The sequence below is a fragment of the Trichoderma breve genome, chromosome 4 (genome assembly GCF_028502605.1).
Source record: "Trichoderma breve strain T069 chromosome 4, whole genome shotgun sequence".
Taxonomy (NCBI): Eukaryota; Fungi; Ascomycota; class Sordariomycetes; order Hypocreales; family Hypocreaceae; genus Trichoderma; species Trichoderma breve.
The window spans coordinates 4,129,512-4,143,893 of record NC_079235.1 but is presented as its reverse complement, the minus strand read 5'-3'; the positions used below and the strand labels follow the sequence as shown (position 1 = coordinate 4,143,893).

General features: G+C 47.5%; 8 protein-coding genes across 8 annotated transcripts; 3 read left to right on the top strand and 5 right to left on the bottom strand.

The window, feature by feature from the left end:
- Positions 1 to 85: 85 nt before the first annotated feature.
- On the bottom strand, positions 86 to 880 carry T069G_07521 (uncharacterized protein; the record flags this gene model as incomplete). Its single annotated transcript, XM_056174731.1, has 1 exon — positions 86 to 880. One exon carries the CDS (start codon positions 878 to 880, stop codon positions 86 to 88), a length of 795 nt encoding a protein of 264 aa, XP_056028310.1.
- A 2,005-nt stretch (positions 881 to 2,885) lies between these two features.
- On the top strand, positions 2,886 to 3,266 carry T069G_07520 (peptidase inhibitor i78 family domain-containing protein; the record flags this gene model as incomplete). Its single annotated transcript, XM_056174730.1, has 2 exons — positions 2,886 to 2,993; positions 3,129 to 3,266. The coding sequence occupies 2 exons, from the start codon at positions 2,886 to 2,888 to the stop codon at positions 3,264 to 3,266; spliced, it is 246 nt and encodes an 81-aa protein (XP_056028309.1).
- Positions 3,267 to 3,758: 492 nt separating this feature from the next.
- Positions 3,759 to 4,491, top strand: T069G_07519 (PUA domain-containing protein; the record flags this gene model as incomplete). The annotated part of the gene is made up of 2 exons (XM_056174729.1): positions 3,759 to 3,772; positions 3,900 to 4,491. The coding sequence occupies 2 exons, from the start codon at positions 3,759 to 3,761 to the stop codon at positions 4,489 to 4,491; spliced, it is 606 nt and encodes a 201-aa protein (XP_056028308.1).
- A 483-nt stretch (positions 4,492 to 4,974) lies between these two features.
- T069G_07518 (uncharacterized protein) lies at positions 4,975 to 6,198 on the bottom strand (the record flags this gene model as incomplete). Its single annotated transcript, XM_056174728.1, has 1 exon — positions 4,975 to 6,198. The coding sequence occupies one exon, from the start codon at positions 6,196 to 6,198 to the stop codon at positions 4,975 to 4,977; it is 1,224 nt and encodes a 407-aa protein (XP_056028307.1).
- A 1,883-nt stretch (positions 6,199 to 8,081) lies between these two features.
- On the top strand, positions 8,082 to 9,241 carry T069G_07517 (uncharacterized protein; the record flags this gene model as incomplete). Its single annotated transcript, XM_056174727.1, has 5 exons — positions 8,082 to 8,094; positions 8,157 to 8,217; positions 8,263 to 8,557; positions 8,613 to 8,897; positions 8,951 to 9,241. 5 exons carry the CDS (start codon positions 8,082 to 8,084, stop codon positions 9,239 to 9,241), a joined length of 945 nt encoding a protein of 314 aa, XP_056028306.1.
- A 653-nt stretch (positions 9,242 to 9,894) lies between these two features.
- On the bottom strand, positions 9,895 to 10,714 carry T069G_07516 (glycosyl hydrolase family 12 domain-containing protein; the record flags this gene model as incomplete). The annotated part of the gene is made up of 4 exons (XM_056174726.1): positions 9,895 to 9,974; positions 10,028 to 10,248; positions 10,302 to 10,466; positions 10,512 to 10,714. The coding sequence occupies 4 exons, from the start codon at positions 10,712 to 10,714 to the stop codon at positions 9,895 to 9,897; spliced, it is 669 nt and encodes a 222-aa protein (XP_056028305.1).
- Positions 10,715 to 12,235: 1,521 nt separating this feature from the next.
- On the bottom strand, positions 12,236 to 13,174 carry T069G_07515 (fumarylacetoacetate (FAA) hydrolase family domain-containing protein; the record flags this gene model as incomplete). Its single annotated transcript, XM_056174725.1, has 1 exon — positions 12,236 to 13,174. The coding sequence occupies one exon, from the start codon at positions 13,172 to 13,174 to the stop codon at positions 12,236 to 12,238; it is 939 nt and encodes a 312-aa protein (XP_056028304.1).
- A 466-nt stretch (positions 13,175 to 13,640) lies between these two features.
- Positions 13,641 to 14,135, bottom strand: T069G_07514 (uncharacterized protein; the record flags this gene model as incomplete). The annotated part of the gene is made up of 1 exon (XM_056174724.1): positions 13,641 to 14,135. One exon carries the CDS (start codon positions 14,133 to 14,135, stop codon positions 13,641 to 13,643), a length of 495 nt encoding a protein of 164 aa, XP_056028303.1.
- Between the last annotated feature and the right edge of the window lie 247 nt (positions 14,136 to 14,382).

Genomic DNA, 14,382 nt, shown 5'->3' with positions numbered 1-14,382 from the left:
CATCGTGGCTGTTTTCCTGTTCTCTGACCACCTCAAGCCTGCTTGGTGCTGGGCCAGCGCCACGACCTCGACCTCTCCTGGCTCTCTAAGACCGGGCCTGGTCGGCGAAGGGGTCAGGGCCCTCCTGGCGCATCAGAGGAGCTCGCGTCTCGGCGGCGCGGGCCTTCTTGGTCTGGGCTCGGGCGAGAGCAGTGGCCTCGGCGCGGGCCTCGAGCTGCTTCTGGTGGCGGCTCTCTCGGCAGCAGGCAAAGGTTAGGAAGGTGATGGCGACGACAATGGCGGTGCCGAAGACGATGGCGATGATGATGCCGCCGACGTCGAGGTTGTTCTTCTTCTTCATGCAGACAGTCTCACCCAGAGAGTCAAGAGAGCACATAAGGCCAGGGGCACAGTTGGCCTTGGCCACCTCGGTGGGGACACATGTAAGTGTTCGCAGGACACCCTTATCGGTGGAGATATCGCAGGACGACGTCTTGACGGTGGATGTGCTCATGCACTGGAGGGTGCCGTCGCGGACCCAGTGGGTTGGGAGAGGTGCCGGTTGGGCTGCTCGGGCATGGTGCGTCTCGAGGGGGCTGCCAAAGACACCGCGGTATCGCTTCTTCAGGTCTCCCATTTTGTCAAGCTCGTCGCATCGCCTCAGGGCATATTTGGCCTCGGAGGCGGCCTCGTCGATGGAGCATCCGGCGTTGGTATAACAGGCCTCGAGGTCGCTTTCGGTTTCGGAGTAGCCCAGGGTTGACAGGCAGTACTCGAGTGAGACGTGCTGGCCGCACTCAGAGTATCCGGCGAGCTGTTGGCTGTGCTTGCTGAAGCATCCTGCTTCCAGGGCAAGGGCACTGCCGCTGAGGGCGAGGGCAGCAGCAGAGAAGAACTTCATTGTGAGAGAGACTGGAGGGCAACCCGGTTGCTATGCTACTTCGGAGAGAGAGGGGAGGGGGGGGATTGGAGTTGTGAGCCGCAGCTAATATGATGTGCAAAACACAGCGGGATGGTGGGTCTCGTCGCGGCGAAGAACGAAAGGCCCGTGGAAAAGGAAAAGGAAGGTATTCCAACAATGAGGTGACAAGCAGCAGGCTCGCTGAGAAGGAGAGATGAGGGATGAAACAGGTGGAAGAGGTGGTAGTGCTGGAGCAAAATAGAAAAAGAAGCGGTTCTGCTAACATGAAAAAGGAGTCGAGAGGACTTAGTTTGACGGGAGTGGCACTTGTCCCCTTTCAGTTAGGGGTCTATAGTCAGCCTTGGGTCTGACTGGGGCTGGGTTGGAGCGTTCCAAACAAAAAAACAAGGGGGGGCAGATTTGGCCCCAATCTGTGCGTGCCAGAACTTGTTAGGGGAACAGCAAAGCCGCTGATGAGACGCTTACACGGCGCCGCCATCAAGGCTGTGCAGTTCGAGTTCGAGCCACAGCCGCAATGACAATTCAATTCACACATGATCGCCCTGGGCGGGTGACTTTGGAGGGCCAGAAGAGGCTTGATTCCAGTGTCGACGGCACTACAGGACAGGACAAGCTTGGGCTCTAGGTTCGGGACTGGCCTCAATTTGCTATCGACGGGGAGCTTGGAGCTGAATCTACGATTGCTTGTTCCATTTTTAGCGACATGGTGGGCTGGCATAGTGCCGGGCACATGTGAGCATCGACCTCAAATCACTCACTCTGATGATACGAGACGGAGATTGTCTCTGAGTTGCTGTGGATGAGAAGATTTATACCTTTTTTTTAACATCTCATCTCTTTCTCACACTTCTGTTGTTCCTTTGAATCTCTTTTTATTTCTTCACTGTTCTTGCTTCTTTTTTAATCTTCCTCTTTTTTGTGCTTTTTTGCAGTAAGGCGATGTTGCGGGTGCCGTATCAATCTAAAGCGGTGCATCCTCCTGACTCCATCTGAATCAGCGCTACCTGTGGCTCGCTAATAATAAACCACCCTTTCTTTTGTCACTAATGCGCGTCAATCCTTGTCTGGCCATTTTGCACTCTGCATTTTGCGCAGGATATTATTTGCTCCATTGTCGGACTTATAACAGATGGCATTCGCATCAACATCTACGGCAAAGACACATGTATACGCTACAGTCGAAGTGGTCTGGTATTTATTTAGCCTTCGAGTTTTCCAGCTGACAACACCGAGTGCTCTGTGAACCAGCTAAGGGCGTGACGGCGAGATGCTGAGCTCAAGGCAAGGTGTCAGTTAACATGTCGGTACTTCCCTGCCTGTATGAATAATCGGCATTGCTCAATCTGTAAGAAAGCCCAACCAGGTGGTGAATGGGCAGAGCTGCAGCAATCAGCGGAGACCAGTCGCTGCGCTGCGTGAGTGGCTCGCCCAGCTAAAAAGTCCTAGGCACCTACCGCTAGCAAATTACTTGCAACGCTGAAAAAGCAAGCGATATTAACCGTCAAGGTACTGCCTTGATGACCCTTTTTTGTCTTGAGATTGAGAAAACGGCGAAAGGGGGCTTTTGTGATTTGATAAGCAGAGTTTTTTGAGTGCATTACGTAGTGAGGATGCATTACGTACGTGGACCTGTGCTTTTGTGCTTCTGTCTGAGACCCCTATGAGGATAGCGATGCTGCGACGACGTCATCGTTTGCGAGGCCTCGGGACGCTATGCGTACAGCTTCCATGCTTTTTGGCCGGAAGAGGAAGGAAAGTAACGTCGTTATAAGAGTCTAAATACAACCTTTTTTTCTTCCTTCTTTTCTTCTTCTTTTACATATACCATTTTCTTTTTTTGACAAGGCAAAAATAATTCTGTAGGCTCAATCCCTTCCTGTTTTACAGCCAACATACCACTAATCAAAACAGCAGGCTACCATCACAAGCAAAAGTTCCATTCATCAACTACGTTTTCTGTGCCACGCAAGCAATCCAATTCATCATGCCTCTCGTCGTGCCCGGCATCATGAGCAATTCCGACGACAAGACCCAGGTCTGGGCCAACAAGCTCGTCGGAAAGACTTTTTCGGAGACAGAATCCAATGAGACGGTACGCTTCTTTTCCTTTCTCTCCAATTTCCATGCCCAAACCCTTGCTTTCATTCCATCTTCATTATGATCATGCCACTTTTGTATCAAGTAGAGCGGGGGAGGCGAAAACGATAATGGCTAACATGTAGGACAGATGTTTTGCAAAAAGGACTTGCCAGAGTCTCACCGGATTCTCAAGCCGGGTTCGATTGTCACTAAGGATTTCAGGCCGGATAGACTGAATGTGCATTTGAATGAGGATGGAACGGTGTCGCACGTTGTTCATGGGTAGAAAGGAGCTGTATGTTAGTACGTAGCTGCTATGAGCTATGAGGAGTCGAAAAGGTTGTGCACATGCGACCGACGAGATGCCTTATAATACAGAAGAATAAAATATCCCATTTCATTATGATGGAAGTAAAATTACGGCTATGAATCAGTCAATTTTTTGTATTTTATTCTATTGCTTCCTCTAAGCAAAGGCAAAGGAAAGCAGTGTCCCATCATTGATGCTTCCCCCCGCCTGATTGCATGTTCTGGCCATGGCTGTTTTTGCCCCGCCATTTCTTTGGCTTATCGATGGCGGGGCTGCTCCGATAAACCTGCACCTTGTCTTGAAGCTGCGGTTCGCTTTCCATCAATCATAGTCACATCGATTCCCACGGCGAGAAACGCAGCGATTTTCCTCCCTTTTCACGCGCCTTGGTTCTGGGCAATTCCGTCTTTATAGTCTATTTATCAATTCTTCTTATACTCTCGTATACTCCTCCAGTCATCCGCCAAAATGTTCAAAAAAGAGTGCGTCGATATATTCCCCTTCTCCCCTCCCCCTCCAAGCAAGCAAAAAAACCAAAAGCAAGACAGCAAATCGACGGGGAAAGCAGCAATAAGAAGCATCCTTCAGCTAACTATCAGTCTCGAACAGCCTCCCCGTCGCTCCCAAGCAAAAGCTCAAATCCTCCGTCCAGCGCTCCCTCCGCAACTCCCTCCTCGCAACCTACCCCCTCCTGACGCCTTACATCGACGAGATCATGCCCAAGAAGGGCTCCCTCGAGAGCATGAAGCTGCCCGACCGCAACACGCTCTACGTGCTCGACTCGGTGCCCCTGTTCTACCAGCAGGACGGCTCCGACCTGCTGCCGCACCTCAAGCTCGTGCACCGCTTCCCGCAGGCATTTCCCAGCATCCGCATAGATCGCGGGGCGATTCGCTTCGTGCTCTCCGGCGCGACGCTCATGGCGCCCGGGTTGACGTCCAAGGGGGGCAGACTGCCTGTGGAGGGCGCGAAGCCGTTGGAGGAGGGCAAGGAGATGGAGCAGGGGATTGTGGAGGATGGGCGGTGGAGCAGGGAGTTGGCCAAGGGGGAGCCGGTGGTGATTATGGCGGAGGGCAAGGAGGAGGCGTGTGCGGTTGGGATTTTGGTTGCGGGTACGGATGAGGTTAAGGCGAAGGGTAAGGGGCCCGTGGTGGAGGATGCGCATTTCTTGGGAGATGGACTGTGGTGTTTGCATGCGTAGATGGGGGTTTTGATATCGTGGTGTTTCTACTGGATTTTGTCTATATATATGTTTTGGGATTGTACAGAATAAGATGGCACATGTATAAATGTCTCAGTTGCTGCTACTTTTTCTTTTCCTTTCATGTCCCCAATAAGATGGAGCGTTGGTCCTTCAGACTTGTCAAAGCAGGGTCCTTGGACGTTCAACAGCATCTACTCACATTGGTGAAACGTTTCTAATTATCAGATTGTTTAGATAGTATTACTGAGCCGCTAAATACCATGGTCTAATTGATGTTCCATTCTAACATTCAGACGTTAGTAATGAGTGTAGCATCAGAGGTTCTTTCTCTTTACATTTTCGATTAAAAACTGTAAGGCTCATAGGTAGTTATGCAAAAGTTTGTGCCCCAAACGATTGCTTGCACGAAATCGCGTCTCTGTTTGCAACTGATCCAACTTCTAAACCCAACCTGGATCCACAACTCTCTTGACTGATATTCTAGGATGATGATTTTCCTGCTTTCTTCTTCTTCTTCTTTTCTATGGTTTCCGCGTACTGGGAATGATGACGATCAATGGCTGCTTCTCCGACATCTTCTTGGTGCTTTTCGATAAAGGCCTGAACGTCCTCCAAGTTGTACTCGCCGTCGGGGTTCTTGAGGCTCTTTTCCGGTACAATTCCAAAACTCGCATCGTCTTCAAGGATAATCTTCTTCAGCGCTTTGACAAGGCACGACCTGTAAAGAATGTCTTTGTGGTCAGTGGATTTAGGCTCCGGCACACTACCCTTTATGGATGTATTCCAGATATAATCCCTTTGCTTCTCGGCGAGAAACTGCTTGCGTCGAGTGTTAAAATCGTTTTCAACGCCAAATACAGAAAAGGCCTCTTCTGTGACTTGCTCCCTGGTATATTTGCGCTCCGGGAATTTCCCAAGTCGGCGGCACTCTGGAAGGAATTCGTCTACCCATTTCCTGAAAACAGGCCGATAATTCATGCGCCGGCGGTCGTTTGCTTTGAGCTTCTTTGCATCGGGCTCTTGTGCGACGGGGGATACCCACATCAGCCGACAACGAGTAGCGTAGTCAAACATATCTTCGACGCGGGGGAAAGGCTTGTCCCAGTATCCGTCCATGGGCATATCGAGAAACTCCATGACCTTGGCTGGGTCATCCGAGAGGAAGATTCTGGCTCGCTTCCTGTCAGACTCTTCAATCTCGGGGACTCTGAGCCACAAGGCGCTGTCATCGACTGTCAGACCGTACCCTCTGATTGTCGATCCTAAGAGATTCCACAAGTCCCCGTGGCCGTGCTTGAAAAGCATCCAGCGTAGCCTGTGCTCTGTGTCGCATACTCGGACGTCGATTTGGATGTACTTTTTCTCGGACCCTTTTTTATCATCTTTTTCATCTGCCGGCCAAGGGATTGCAAGACTACCCGCAGGCTCGTTGCCTCCATTCGTAATTGATCTTTCTGCTCCGAGTGCTTTTGATATGGTCTGAATTGCGTATGCGCCCCTGGAAGCCTCTGGCTTTGGTGACGCGAGGAGAAAATCGATATCGCCAAAGTCTGTTTTACCTGGGCCTTCAAGAGGAGACTCCACGCAGGAGTACAGAGTGCGAAGAATCCCTTCGCATTGGCTTTTGATGGCTTCATAAACTTCTTTCGGCATTCGGGGAGTCAATAGTGGATTGACTACTGATGAAAATGCTGAGCCACCCATGTTGAGAAGCTGTCGGCGGCGCCTCTTTTTCTTTTACTATTTTCTAGCCTTGGACAGTTTCCCAGCGTGATTTGTTGTAATAACCACTAGATGTTTTCAATGTGTTTAAAGTGTTGAATGGGATTCTGTTCTTTGAGCAGTTAGCAAGTCGGCCCTCAGTTTCAGCGTAGGTGATACGACAGCCCAAAGTAGAGCTTAGGAGAGGCTTTATAGCTCTAAAATCATATCATGAAGCATCCCAGCAGCTAGTCTCTAAATGAGGACATATTTTGCGATGTGACTCACCAGCAAGTATCGCGAAACGATGAGTTCGACGTATTTATCCAAAAGACATGAGCTTTCGCAGTGTTACGATAGCGGATTGAATGACTGTACTCAGTACAATGACGACAGGCGTGCAGGAGGCCGTCGCAATCGTAGCTTGAAGGAATGAAGCGAAAAAGAGAAGCGACCAAGCGAATGATTAAAATCTACTTGTGCGCCTAAGGCAGCGAAAATGCAGGGGCGCTGTTGTAAAAGAAGCAGCCTTAGGAAAAGGAAGCTGGAAGGCTCAAATTGGTGTTGCTCAGCACGATTGGGGCAATAGCAGCTGATGCTCTCAGAGGTACGTGCATGTATTATTATTACACTGATGCCCCCGCAGTGACCTGGCGCTTACCCTGGATTTGATGATGATTTCTTTGGGATCAAAGAAAAAGATCTGTGATATGAAGAAATGAAGCATAAATCTAAGATTTTTATGAAGAAATGGAACAGAAATCCGTCCATGATGAGCTCCGAGCTAGGAGAGAATCAGCTAACTTCAATATGAATCACTTGCCGGGATGCAAATCTAGCTGCGAATCATTGAGTCACGTCTTTCATGCTGCACCACTGCAACCACTACCTGCAACCAAGCAACCAAGCCGCATCGTCTCTTTTCTCTTTCTTTTAGGGTCTTTATTTTCCTCTATTTTAGCTAGATAAAAGACTTAAATATGGCAGTTCGAAAAGAGATAAGCAGCAAGGCACGGCAAATCACACCAGCCTCATCATGCCACCTCCCAGCCCCCCTAGCAATAATTCACAGATTGGCTATATCTATTCACAAAATGTTGCATTTCTTACATATATTCTTCCACATATACCTGCAACATTCCAGTGACTTCTGAACCTTGAGACAATAGTATCACCCTCAATAACATGGATCCAGCTGATCCTACGTCCTGTAGTAGCATACACCGGACAACACCGAACATACGAAGGGTAAAAGAACGTTGAGCGCTGCAATTGATATCGAATTAAGTGTCTGGGATTTGATATAGTGGAATTCTTTCCACAGCATTCTGTGGTGTGGCGTGGCTATGCAGAGTACACTGTTCAACTGAACCAAACATCATCCTGGTATGGGTTTCGTGGTGGAGATGACTGCGGCTTTGTTTCTATAGGCAGCGACAAGGCAGGATCAGTTGTTGTTGATCCAGCCTTGTCGCTGCCCGTGTTCCTCCATCTAACCCCGCATCGGTACATGAAAAAAAGCGAAACTTTGAACGCGACGTGACTTGGCAAACCGCGTCAGAATAAAGTACGCGATCCGTCCAATATTGTCCGGCTAAAAACGGAGCCAGCTGTTATAACAATAGATCTGGATTATCGCGGTGTCTTTCGACGATCTGCATGATTGATGACGAGATTTTAAGACTTGAACAGGGCATCACCGGAGAATATGAGTACATATAGGGTCAGAGGCGTGCCGGCCGACTGGGATTGTCAACGATTGCAATTTTTCCTGAATGATCAAGAAACTGTTACAGATGCGGTGATTGAGTCCCTCGCACATGAGAATAACGGCATATGTCAGGTAGCAACAGCGACTTTTGTGAATTTACCTTCTCAGCTTCAGCATGCCCATAGTTGGTCCATTCCAATACCGAGGACGCCTAATACTAAGATTACCCGCAAACAATATCTAACGATAGATAAAGATTTTCATGGATTAACTACGCTTTACACACCATCTTCAGAAGATCATAAGATAGAGTAAGTATATAAGCTAATGGGGCGATCTGTAGCTAACGCTTATAGTATTATTGCATTATCAGGCCTTGGAGGCCATGCTTTTGGCTCGTTCAAGGAGAAAGGCGGAAGTTATATGTGGTTACGCGACTCTCTCCCTTACGACCTCACCTCGGAAACCAAGCCGATAGCTCGGGTTATGATCTACGGCTATGATTCGACTGTTTCTGAGAGCAAGAGCATGCAGAATCTAGAAGATTTCGCTACCAAGTTTAATGGTAGCCTACAAACCCTTTTGAATACTGCAACAATTCGGCCAATCATTCTTATCGGTCATAGTCTGGGGGGACTAATCATCAAACAAGTGAGCTACACTTTAACGCCCAAACTTTCGTTCCTGATATTCATCACTTAAACAGGCCCTTATATCGTTATCGGGATCGGAAAACAAAGAAAGCTGGACACTTATCCGAGCTGTATATGGGGTGGTCTTCTTTGGAACCCCACACCATGGCATGGACATCAGCTCACTTATTCCCATGGCTGGAAACGGGCCAAATCGTTCCTTGATAGAGTCTCTCAGCCATAATAACTCGCAAATCCTTACTATGCAGCATCGAGAGTTCCATAAAGTCTTGGGAGATGAGGGTGAATCAGAAGTCTTCTGCTTTTACGAAACCCTTAAGTCGCCAACAGCGCAACAAGTGAGTTTCCAAATATAATTCTTATGTTCGGTAAACTCATCAACTGTGATTAGGATCAATTTGGCGGCTGGACAATGACTGGGCCTGATGCGTTTCTAGTCACTAAGTCTTCAGCTACACACTGCCGTCCTTGGGAAGTTGGTGCTGAGAACATCTGTGCCCTGACTCGTACGCACTCTGAACTCGTTAAGTTTAAACCAAACGACTCTGATTACGACATCGTAAAGGATAAAATTGAGGGTATTTGTAAACGGGCATTTGTAGCGCGAGGCGTCACTTTCGATCTTTACTGCAAAAAATGTCAGTACCAGTACCTCCCTTCATGTCGCGAGTACTTCTATTAAACATTATAGGTGATGAATTTGGACATATGGCTGACGCCCCTCACTGTGTCGACTGTTAGTATTGGTGCCTCCACCAGCCTCGCAGATATTAACATTATATAGGCCGTGAATTTGGGCATACTGCTTTTGATCTTCACTGTTGGAAATGTCAGTTCAACTGCCTCTCATTATCTTACAAGTACTAATATCAACCCATATAGGCGGTGGGATTGGACATTATGCCAACGAAGATCACTGTTATAAATGTCAGTACTGGTGTCTCCTTTTACTTCTTGAGCATTGATATTAAACCGTATAGGCGACTCATTCGAACATTTTATAAAAGACTGCCCAATGCGGTAATTGATAACGAGGATTTAATAATGTAGTAGTTGCTGCTTGAAACTACGGTTGGATCTAGAGCGATTGGGTATTTAACAATTATTTTCATGCGTTCTTCAAAAGTATGTTTGCTGAACACTACATGTCTTATAAGCAAGCTCAGGAATTTTACAAAGATATGTAAAGAGGCTTTCTCAATAAGTGACAAGTCAAAGACCTTCCTATATACACAAGAAGTAAACTATATACAATAGTACTGATGATATGCACAATAGCCATCGGCCGCTCTTCCGTTCAACCACATAAGTCCATTAGACTTACCCCTGAATCATTTACTGGATATCTCCTTTCCAGTAGTAGACCCAGAAGGTGTTGCCATCACCAGAGAATGGCTCAGTTCCGAACTGATAGCCTATAAAGAAGTTAATATTTCGTGTCTTTCGCCAAGGCAAGTAATCGACTTACTGAGAAGGTACTGGCTGCCAATGGGGTATCCTCGGTTTGTAGCCATCCAGTTGTAGAATGCCTTGACATCGCCGTTCCAGTTCTGAACCTGGTTGTAAGCAACAAAGCTGTAGACTTGCATCTGGCCGTTCCAGCCGTAGTACAGGTTCCAATCTTGGCCGTTGACGTTGACATTGCCCTGTGATTGACCAATGGGGTAGATGTCACCATATCTGCCAAGCCTGTTTCATCATGTTAGTAACTGAAATCACAATCGGCTCTCTTTCCACCTTACCAGATCATAAGCTCAAAGTCTCCATAGTAAGTTGGGTGGTTAGGGTCCGAAGCAGTGAACAAATCGTACGCGACATCAGCGCGCAAGTTGTTTCCGGTATAGTTCCATACGGCACCGGTGGGCATGCTGTTGATGCTGCTGACCAACTGCTTTGCTCCTATGTTCCTTTGCACGTTGGGAAATGACTTGACATTGGAGGGACTGCCAGACCATCGCCAGTCAGCGTGCCACGCTGTGGCATCAGTGATCCAGTCGTTTGTGATACAACCGAATCCTCCAGCATCTGCAGATGACTCGCCCCAGAGGTTGTTACTGATGGTGAAACCGTTGGCCGAGATGGTCGAGTACTGGTCGCAAAGAGTTTGCGCAGCTACTGCTGGCAGCAACGCAGCCAAAAATGAAACGGCCTTCATTGTATTTGTCAAATGAATGCTATTCAAAGAAGTCTACGCTATGCAATTGAATGCCTGCTGAATGAGCGTGAGGATCTATTCTTTAATTTGTCTGGCATGATAGCCTCTTATACCCAAAGAATGAGAGATTAAAACCATCACTGGTGCGAGTATAGGTTCTTTGCATAGCCATTCAATCACCCAATTCCAACAAACATGGCAGGTGGAATTGGTGAATAAAAGTCTAGGCACTTCCAATCAGGGACTTTCCTAAACTTGATGGATAGATTAAGACAAGGCCCATTCGGCCGACGCCGAGGGTAACACTCTGATCCGGCTTAATCCGTAATTAGACGCCGTTACCCCTGGCTAAGTTGGCACTTCATTTGAGAACAGGGGCGGCACAACTGACAGCGATCCACTCTTCAATACACATAAAACATCAGGTGTATCAAAACGAAGCTGGGCTATATAGCACGTGGCTTGCTGACTCGAAAAATATACCTCTTAGGAAGTTGGACGCCTAGGCTAAACAAACCTCCCTTGGGGATGTCGAAGCATCAGCCTATTTGTAAATGCTTTGACAGAAATAAGCCAACCACCGAGTTACCCAGCATTATACGACTTTACATCTGGTAACTAAAAGTGTCTAATAGGTAATGGGACTCTTGTGTTGACTTGTTATAGTTATCCTTTTAGCTTTTGAGAAACTTAAAGCTTAGTTACGAGTCAGGGTTATTAAAGACGATACTCTATAATCACCCCGAAATCAGCAACATAGTGTGATCCATGTAACCCATTGGCGCTTCAACCAGGGTATTACAAAAGATGTCACCCATAAGCAAGGGCAATTACAAAAGAAGAAAGAGGTTAACCCAGCAAGCAGTAGCGGCCTATTGAATTCGGCAACTGTTTAACTAACTCGTGAAAATTGCCCATCATAGCCCATTCTTCTGCCAACGGAAATGAATCCGTCCCGAGGACCCTATCGACTATCTAGCCGCCAGGGGGCTTCACCTATTGGCGGGATAAAGTAGTAAAATAGCCAGTTATGTAAAAGATATACTTCTGTTTCCGTAAACTGCTCATTGATGACTGTGGCCTGCCATTTTCAGCAAATCGATGCTCAATAGTATGATTGTAAACTTACGTTCCGGTCATTGAGGCACTCATGGCGCTAACTGATTTGGTACCATGTAATTTGTCATGTTATTAAACGGGCCTATTGCACCATTTTCTGTTGTTAAAAGTTCCAACCCATACTCTATAGAAGATTAGACATAAGCTTACGCCGCTGTGCGGCAGAATTGCGGCGAAGCATTCACCCGGTAATACACAATGACTTTATCAAGAGCTGCTGAAAACTGCAAGTTGCCGTTTCTATCTGTTTGCTACCATAACTGTTACCACCTATCAGCGTCAAGTATTTCCATTCCTGATGCCCCTCTTTTAGAAAGCAGAGCATAGACGCCTTCATCCCGAGTGAATTAGTATCCCAATTGTATCCCCAGTTTCATCTCGCGATACTGCGTCTCATATTCGTCAACTCTCATCGTCCGGAATCATTGTCACATCAAGCCGCCCTATCCCTTCGATTTCCGCCAAGATGTGATCGCCTGGCTTCAGCCAACAATCCCCATGTACATGTGCTGACCCTGATGGGGATCCGGTAAACACAATGTCGCCCGGTTCGAGAGTCATGTAACTGCTGATAATGCTCAGCTGCTCGTCACACTTGTACAGCATTTCACTAGTAGACGCATCCATCATGGGCTTATCGTTGACGGATAGTCGGATGCGTAAGTCGGCTGTATCAGGTAGGAACTTGGCCGGCACAATAAATGGCCCACAGGGCGCCATGGTATCTTGTGCTTTTCCGCGCATGAGATCGACTTGCAGCTCGTTGCCAGCTGGAATTAAATCTCTGCACGAGAGATCCAGTCCGATACTGTAGCCAGCGATACCCTCGGCTGCTTCTTCCCGGCTGGCATGTCTCAGCTTCTTGCCCACTACCACGGCCAACTCACACTCCCAGTCGAATTGTTTCGTAGATCTGGGGATTCTGACAGTCTTTCCTGGTCCGACAAGACTCGTAGTCGGAGGTCTGATGAAGAACGGCATGCTCGCCCACTTTTCTGCAGTTAGACCCATTTCCTTAAGATGGCCAGTGTAATTTGCACCAACTGCGACCAGTTTGTTGGGGTACATGATGGGAGTGAGGAGCTGGGCATTGTCCAAGTTGATTAGGCTTCCACACGACACATTCTGATCCGTTCTAATGTTCTGGGCAAATTCTTCCAGTATTGGTAAAGTGTCTGGCCATGATCCCAAAATGTCTTTGACCGTTGTATACTTGAACGAAGGAAGTGAATCAGAAAGCAAGTAGAAATTGTCATCAACCCCGATGGCTGCGACAGGCTTGTCTTCGATACAAAGTGTAGCAAGAGTAAACCTCGACATGTTTAAAGGATTGGAGGCCATGATGAAATTATTGCATGAAATTATTGCATGATTAGGAGGGCTTTTATATCTTCACTAAGTGGTCTGCGACTGTCATTATTCTGAGACTAGGAGAAAGAAGCAACAGCTAAGAATGCGACAAGTTTACTTTACGCTGGTTTTAACATCAATCGTGGCAAGATACGGGGCAGCTATGCCGGAGCTTTCTCCAGACGAAAGGTCGGGAAGCTCCCGCATGGCGTAGAACTTTGAACGTGATGTATCATTTGCACTCGCGGAATCCACTGCATATGAATGGGGCGATGCCTAACTCGAGCCATTCTGTAATGGGAATACAACTGGCGACACTTCATGCCAAAGGGCAAAATCTCTGTTAACGTACACCGACTATGTGAAGTCTTCAATTCTCTTATTCTTTAGCTACATACTTGTGAATAAATATAAAAGCTAATAATCGTGCCTCAGGTGCTTTGCAAAAGAAGCTGGTTTATGCTGATGGATCAGCTTGAATATTTCCAAGCCAGTATTCATCTTGATCGGGCTTATCAGTCCATTCGTGCTCCTCATCCTCAACATAAAGGCGTACTATCTTCCCGTCTGGGTCTTCGCAAGCCAATACCCACGCTTTAATGCCCATGAAAATAGGACTTCGCTTAATCTTCATTGAATCGAGCCATGCTGCCCATTCGTCGAGATCTTTGCGGGTGGCGACCCCATATGTGACGGGATCCCACCCTCTTTGCGCCTCTGCTTGGGCTGGTTCATAGCGGACCTCGACTATCAGCCCGGTAGGCTCATAACGGAACATCTTTGCGAATAATTTGTGATCGGGAGTGAAGTGGTCCCAGCGAGGTTGAGAAGTGAACGGAAAGACTTTGGTGTAGAAGTCGTGCGTCTTTTGGACAGAAAAACATGCCAACTTCAAATGGTTGATACCACGAAAAGAGCGCGGCATGGAAACTCGACTGGATTTGTTGGCCATGGTGGATGATTGCTGACTATCGCCAAAGGGAGAGGGTTGTAAGAGTAAGGCTAGGATGGCACTTATAGGATTCAGGGAAAGTAGTGACATTTTATCCCCTAGCTCTCATCCCAGCACAGCTGTGTCCTGTTACTCTGGAGCCGAATGCCACGAGTTTGGTTAGCCAGCTTAACTGAAGAGGGTTAATAACATTATTAGAAGATTCTAAATTGTTATGACGGTTGTTAGCCAGTCCCGAAATCGAGAT